General features: G+C 54.1%; 2 protein-coding genes across 2 annotated transcripts in view; one reads left to right on the top strand and one right to left on the bottom strand.

Annotated features, from left to right (window-relative positions):
- Nucleotides 1-2,699, top strand: part of ETH_00016095 (myosin light chain kinase) — a gene marked incomplete at both ends in the record, with an annotated part of 7,317 nt that extends 4,618 nt beyond the window's left edge. Inside the window, 4 exons of the mRNA XM_013373956.1 lie at nt 73-261; nt 558-702; nt 1,213-1,405; nt 1,603-2,699. Coding sequence (XP_013229410.1) covers nt 73-261; nt 558-702; nt 1,213-1,405; nt 1,603-2,699 — 1,624 coding nt within the window. The remainder of the gene's footprint in view (nt 1-72; nt 262-557; nt 703-1,212; nt 1,406-1,602) is intronic.
- Nucleotides 2,700-4,848: 2,149 nt separating this feature from the next.
- The window catches only part of ETH_00016090 (uncharacterized protein), a gene marked incomplete at both ends in the record, with an annotated part of 7,393 nt that continues 5,110 nt past the window's right edge, over nt 4,849-7,131 (bottom strand). The window contains 2 exons of the mRNA XM_013373955.1: nt 4,849-5,061; nt 5,192-5,700. Coding sequence (XP_013229409.1) covers nt 4,849-5,061; nt 5,192-5,700 — 722 coding nt within the window. The remainder of the gene's footprint in view (nt 5,062-5,191; nt 5,701-7,131) is intronic.

The raw sequence follows: 7,131 nt of genomic DNA, 5'->3' as shown, positions 1-7,131 counted from the left end.
GCAGCTAGTACACCGCCGACAGCAGCAGCAGCAGCAGCAGCAGCAGCAGCGGGAGCGTGCGTGCTGCTGCAGGATCGTGTCGCAGCTGCTGTCGACGGTGTACTACCTGCACAAGTGCGGGATAATCCACAGAGACTTGAAACCCGAAAACATTTTACTTTCCGACAAAACTGAAAATGCAATTATCAAGTTGGCGGACTTCGGACTCTCCACGCTCTGCGGGCCCAACGAAGTCCTCCACCAGCCCTGCGGCACCCTCGCGTCAGCTGCTGCTGCTGCTGCTGCTGCTGCTGCTGCGGCTGCGGCTGCGGGGGATGGGGGTGGGGAGGGGGATCTTGCTGCTGCTGCTGCTGCTGCTGCTGCTGCTGCGGGGGATGGGGGTGGGGTGGGGGATCCTGCTGCTGGAGTTGGTGCTGAGGATCTTGCTGCTGCTGCTGGTGCTGATGGTCTTGCTGCTGACGACAATCTTGCTGCTGCTGCTGGTGCGGAGCGCGCGTGGCGTGCGAACGGCGAACGGTAAACCCTAAACCCTAAATGGTGGTTTGCGGCTGCTGCAGCTACGTGGCCCCCGAAGTGCTTTCTCTCGAGGGTTATAACCAGCAGGCAGACTTGTGGTCCATTGGTGTCATTACTTATTTGCTGCTGCGGGGGCGGCTGCCTTTTCCCATCAACAAACACTTGGGGTCCCCCCACTTCCACCAGGTAAACCCTAAACCCTAAACCCTAAACCCTGAGTCCTAGTCAAGGGCCGCAGCCAGGCTCTCTCGTAGGCCCTTCTACACGGAATCAAATAGTCCCCATTTAGGGTTTAGGGTTTAGGGTCTAGGGTTTAGGTTAGCTGAGTGCCTCTCCCGTGCCACTCCCGCCTTCTCGCTCTCTTGACTGACCATTGCCGCAGTCTAGGGTTTAGGGCTTAGGGTTTAGGGTTTAGGGTTTGAGTTTGGGTCCCCGCGTGTCAGCGAAAACCCCACTGTTTCCGCTGTCTCGAGCCCCGCTGAATCCGCGCGTCCGCCTGAGCGTGTCCCCCGCGGGCTGGCTAGGGTTTAGGGTTTAGGGTTTAGGGTTTAGGGTTTGAGTTTGGGTCCCCGGAGTCCTTCAAAGCCCTGTGTTTCCGCGGTGCCCAGCACGGCTGAGTCCCCGCCTCTGGCGCGGGTGTGCCCGCGGGCTCGCTGGGCTTAGGGTTTAGGGTTTAGGGTTTAGGGTTTGCCGCAGACGTACCCGCTCAGCTTCGAGGGCCCGCTGTGGCGGCCCGTCAGCAGCAGCGCCAAAGACCTCATTTGCCGCATGCTAACTCCTTGCTGGCAGCAGCGAATAACAGTGGAGGAGGCGCTGCAGCACATTTGGATTCGAAACCCCACAGCAGTCATCAACGAGGCCAACAAAACGGACCCTTTCGACCACCTGAGTCAGCTGCTGCTGCTGCTGCTGCTGCTGCTGCTGCTGCTGCTGGTCGGCTGCTGCTGCCGGTTGCCGGGCTGCTCACGGCGCTGGGGCGGGTGCTGCTGCTGCTGCGGCGGGGGGCCTGCTGCTCCTGCTGTGGGAGCGCCTGACGGGTCTGCTGCTCCATTCTGCTGCTGCTGCTGCTGCTGCTGCTGTTTGCAGACCCTTCAGTGCAGCAAATAGACCCGCATGCACTTGCTGCAGCAGATGGGGCCTCCACATTTACCATCCCCAACGCCCACAACAGACTTGCGCAGCAGCGCGCGCAGCAGCAGCAAGCCAAGACTGCTGCTGCTCCAGCTGCTGCAGCGGCGGCCGCTGCTGCTGCTCCGGCGACAGCAGCAGCTGCTGCTGTCGCTGCTGCTGCGGCTCCAGCTGCCGTGAAGGCGGCAGCAGAAACGCGAGATAAAGACTCAACAGGAAACACACAAGCAGTTGCTGCTGCCGTTGCAACAACAGCAGCAGCAGCAGCAACGCAAGGCGCCATTGCTGCAGCCGGCGCCAGCAGCACGCTGCCTCCAGCAGCAGCAGCAGCAACAGCGGCCACTGCAGCAGCAGCTGCTGCTGCAGATGCCGCGCGCGCGTCGGCTGCTGCCGCGCAAGCAGCAGCTGTAGCAGACGAAAGCAGCAGCCGCTCTAAGCAATCCCAGGCAGTCCAGCCCCATGCAGCAGCAGCAGCAGCAGCAGCAGCAGAGCAGCACGATGCTACTGCTGAGCGGCACACCCCAACGCCTGCTGCTCCTGCTGCAGGCGTTGCTGCAGAGACAGCAGCGACTGCGAAGGAGACAGCAAAAGCAGCAGCAGCAGCAGCACACTCCGCCGCAGCTGTGGCCCAGGCTGCGGCTGCTGCTGCTGCTCTGCATGCAGCAGCAACAGATGAAGCTTTTGCTGCAGTGCAGAGGGGACCCACTGGCGACAGTGGGGGCAAGAAACCCAGCCAGCTCGACCAGCAGCAGCAGCAGCAGCAGCAGCTGAACCCTGGTGCGTCTCCGGCTGCAGGCGCTGCAGCAGCGACTCTGGCAGCTGCAGCAACTCGAACCCCCACGCCAACAAGCGCTGCTCCTCCTCCAGCAGCAGCAGCAGCAGCAGCAGCGTTAGCAGCACCCGCAGCAGCGACAGCAGCACCGGCGAAACCACAAACAACAGCAACTGCGGGAGCAGCAGCAACGGGAGCTGCTGCTGGTGCTGCTGCTGCCTTGTCTGCAACAACAAGTGCTGCTAGCGCACCATCTAGCAGCAGCAAACCACCAGGTAGCTGAGGGACTGCTGCTGCTGTTGCTGCTGCTCTGTGCTGCAGCAGTAGCAGCTGCTGCTGCTGCTGCTGGTGACTCGAAGGAGGGATGAGCGCAGCTGTTTTTTTGCAGCGTGCACCACTTGACCTGCTTTTAGGGTTTAGGGTTTGTTCTTAGCAGGCAGGGATTTGAGGGTTTGCAAACCCTCGGCCTAGGGTTTAGGGTTTGGTCTCGCCACTCGAGCGTCAAGGGTTTGCCTTTACTTGCTACTGTGTAGGGTTTAGGATTTAGAGTTTAGGGCCAGTTCATTTCAAATCTGTTGCTGCCGCTTTTTAAGGGTTTAGGGTTTAGGGTTTAGGTCCTGTTTCGGTCTTCACTATCTGATCGTTTAGGGTTTAGAGTTTAGGGTTTAGGGTTTCGAGATATGCTTACGTTTGAGGGTTTGTTGTTCACAGCGCATAAAGCGCAAAAGCGGGGTGACGTTCATAACGAGGGTTTAGGGTTTGGGGGGTGGTGAGGGTTTAGGGTTTTTTACTATCCTTTCAGGGCAATTTAGGTAGTGTCTTTGAGGCGCTTACAAAAGGGTTTAGGGTTTAGGGTTTAGGGTTTAGCATCGAGGTCATAAAGATATCAGACGCTGTTTTCCAAGCTGCCAAAACCCCAAACCCTAGATCTAATGCGTGCTTTCATAAGTGGACCTCTAAACCTCTTATCTGCGCTTTGGAATTTCAGGGTTTAGGGTTTAGGGTTTAGGGTCTTAGCAGCTCAGGGCCCACGAATTCATTCTTTCTTTGCACTTCAGCAGTAGAGCTGATTTTATTTATTACTACTATTCACGTAACTACCATTTAGGGTTTAGGGTTTGGGGTTTAGGGTTTTAGTCTAGTTAATTTAATTAATTAAATCTTATTTCAAGCAGAAATTGGAGTTTGTTCAGGACGGCGGTTGCCCGGGCTTGGGTTGTTCGCTAAACCCTAAACCCTAAACCCTAAACTCTAATTTGAATCCGCAGCAGTTAGTGGGTTCCGCCTCAAAGTGCTCGGGCTTGAGCACTCAGCAGCAAAGGAGTTTAGGGCCTAGGGTTTAGGGACTAGGGTTTAGGGTTTAGGGTTTAGGGTTCAGGTTTGAGAGGATTTCAAATAAGTGCAGCACTGCCTAGGGTTTGCTGCTGCTCCTCTGCCAGACTTCGCTGTTGAGGGCCTTTTTGATATGTTCTAGAAACCCTGATTTAGGGTTTGCGCTGCAGCTGACTGGGTTTGTATGATAGATTTCAAACCCTGATTCAGGGTTTGTGTAACATCGAAGGGGAATTCTATGGCATAGTCTAAAAACCCTGATTTAGGGTTTGTGCTGCAGCTGAGTGCGCTTGTACAATCGTTGCAAAACCCTGATTCAGGGTTTGTGCTGCAGCCGAGTGAGCCTGTCTGGCATAGTCTAGAAACCCTGATTTAGGGTTTGTAATGCAGCCGAGGATTTTAATGCGTAAAGTTTAAGTCCCAAGGCCACGGGCAACATAAACCGACATTAGGGTTTTGAAAGTGTTCAATGCCCCTTCTTTAAACCCTAAGCTCCTCGATTTAGGTTTCAGTGCCCTCAAACCTTCGATTCAGGGTTTAGGGCCCTCAAACCCTCGATTTAGGGTTTAGAGCCCTCAAACCCTCAAAAAGGAAAATGTTTTGCTCGAACTGTTTGACTGGATGATAAGGGAGCCGTTTGCTGCCCCCTGACCAAGTTGATTTTTTCTAAACTTTTTCCTGCCTTTCAAACCCTCTTTTAGGGTTTAGCTTCAATTCTCAAACCCTCGTTAGCGTGGGGCTGCTAGGGTTTGGCTTTGGCTTTGCGTCTCAAACCCTCTTTGCGACTTTTCGTGAAGTTAAAAAAACGGAATTGCAATTTTTGAAACATTTCAAGCTGAAATTCAAATAAAGCATTTTTAAAAGGGTTTGGGGCTTTTTAACGTCCCCTCTAGGGTTTAGGGTTTATGTTGTCTCGTGTAGGGTTCAGGGTTTAGCGCTGCGTTAGTTCTAAAGCGTCTAGCTGACCAGCTCAGATGTAGGGTTTGAAGCTGCAAACCCTAATTTAGGGTTTACGGTCTAGCGCTCGAAAAAAAGGTTTAAGACCAAATTCCACAAAGTTGGCGTCCCAGATGAAAGTTCGAGGGTTTAGGGTTTAGGGCTCAGCAGCTAGGCAGTAGTGTCTGCTGCTGCTGCTGCTGCTGCTGCAGAATAATTAGGCGGTGCTGCTGCTGCTCCTCCACCTTTGTGCACAATTTATTCGTTCCTGCTTGCTTCTGCTGCTGCTGCTGCTGCTGTTGCTGCTGTTGCTGCTGCTGCTGCGGCTCATTCGTCATCGTCATCATCAGCATCAGCATCACCGCCATCATCAGCGTCTGCAGCAGCAGCAGCAGCAGCAGCAGCAGCAGCAGGTTCTGCAGCACTTTCTTTAATTCGGAAAACAATTCTTCCCTGTTCTGGAGAAATGGGATTTGTTTCAACAACAACAAAGTCGTGGAGGTGTACGTACACCCGGCCTATCCGCAGCTTTCCGCTGAGACAACAAATCAGGGTTTTGTTTTTCAAACCCTCGGGGGCCCCCAGGGGGCCCCCAAACGCGGGGCACAGACCTGCTGCTGCTGCTGCTGCTGCTCGCTCTGCTGCTGCTGCTTCCAGCTGCACTTTAAACCAGCCCCCAGGCAAACAAGACACCACCCGGCCCGCCAGACTCAGACATTCTCTGTTCTTCGTGCTGCTGCTGCTGCTGCTGCTGCTGCTGCTCTGCCGCTCTCTGCGTCGTTTAGAGGGAGGGGGGCCCTTCGCAAACAAGGGGCGGGGCCCCCCGGGGGGCCCTAGGGGGCCCCTCGCCAGCAGGTGGCCCCCAGAAGCGCGCATAATGAACCCTGGAGAGGGTACGGGGGGCCCCCAGGGGGCCCCCGTGCTGGGAGCCCCCTGGGGGGCCCCCCTGGGGGCCCCCAGGGGGCCCCTGATTAAGGGGGCCCCCAAATGGTGTTCTGCTTTTGGGGGTTTTAAAGCTGAGGAAATAAAAATGAAATGCAAAAAGAGAAGTGCAAATCGGCAAGTGAAAAGGCCACGAAATGGTTTAGCTCCAGAAAGGGGGGCCCCCATGAAGGCCCCAGGGGGTAGGTGGAAATGGTCTATTTTTATGTTTTTGGAACTGTTTTTTGATTATTTTGAATTAAAATAATTAAAAAAATAAACTCCAATTAAATACACGCAGCAATAGCTCTCTAGGCCCCTCTGGCAAGCCATAGAGGGGCCCCCCCCCGTCCTAAGCCCTAAACCCTAAACCCTAGGCTGCAAACCCTAAACCCTAGTCGCTCTTTATTTCATTAGCGATGGCAGCACCATTTGAATAAATACGAGATAGATATAAAAGGGCATTTTAAATCTAATATAATGTAAATTAATTTGTTCTTTTATCGCTTTTTGCAGAAGCCCTTTCTTTGCATCGATTCCAACACCAACTTTGAACCCTAAACCCTAAACCCTAAACCCTAAACCCTAAACCCTAAACCCTAAATCGTAAACGTTAAGCCATAAGCCGCAGACCCTTTGATTCTACTGGGAAATTTGAAGCCAGACAAGAGGTGTCAGTATGGGTCGTGTTGGCGCTAGACCCTAAACTCTAAACCCTAAACCCTAAACCCTAGGAGCTGGTCTTGGGCGTGCAAGTACAAAACCCTAAAAACAACACCCCAGTTAATGGAATCCATCTTTCATCTTCTGCTGCTGCTTCCAAAGCTTCAGCATCAGGTATGAACTGCTGCTTCTCATTCCACCAAAACCGCAGGGTTTAGGGTTTAGGGTTTAGGGTTTGGGGCTGCCCCGCTAGCTTCGGCAAAACAGGAGCTACCTGCAGTTCCAAACAACTGTGGCATCTAGCCGCGGCTAGCTAATAGCTAGCTGTGGCTAGTTGGGCCTAAGTAAAGCTAGCTGTAGCTAGCTGTGGCTAGCTGGGCCTAAGTACAGCTAGCTATAGCAAGCCCTGGCTAGCTGGGCCTAAGCATAGCTAGCTGTATCTAGCCGTGGCTAGTCATGGCTAGCTATGACTAGCCATGGCTAGCTGTGGCTATCTAGCCGCGTCTAAATTCAACTAGCCATTGTGGTTTTCTATGGCTAGTTCCGCCCAGTTGCAGCTAGCTGCAGCCAGCTATGGCTAGCTGTGGCTAGCTGTGGCTAGCTGTGGCTAGCTGTGGCTAGCTGTGGCTAGCTGTGGCTAGCTGTGGCTAGCTGTGGCTAGCTGTGGCTAGCTACTGGCTCGTTGCGCATAGCATCTCGGGACTGTATACATCATATTCAAGCTTGAAGGCCAAAATCAGCAGCAGCAGCTAGCTGCAGCTAGCCACAGCTAGCCGCGGCTAGCCACAGCTAGCCACAGCTAGCCACAGCTAGCCACAGCTAGCCACAGCTAGCCGCAGCTAGCCACAACTAGCTGGAACTAG

This window comes from Eimeria tenella, genomic scaffold, assembly GCF_000499545.2.
Source record: "Eimeria tenella Houghton genomic scaffold, Eth_scaff184, whole genome shotgun sequence".
Lineage (NCBI taxonomy): Eukaryota > Apicomplexa > Conoidasida > Eucoccidiorida > Eimeriidae > Eimeria > Eimeria tenella.
The sequence above is the reverse complement of the archived record's forward strand: the minus strand, read 5'-3'. Positions and strand labels throughout refer to the sequence as shown.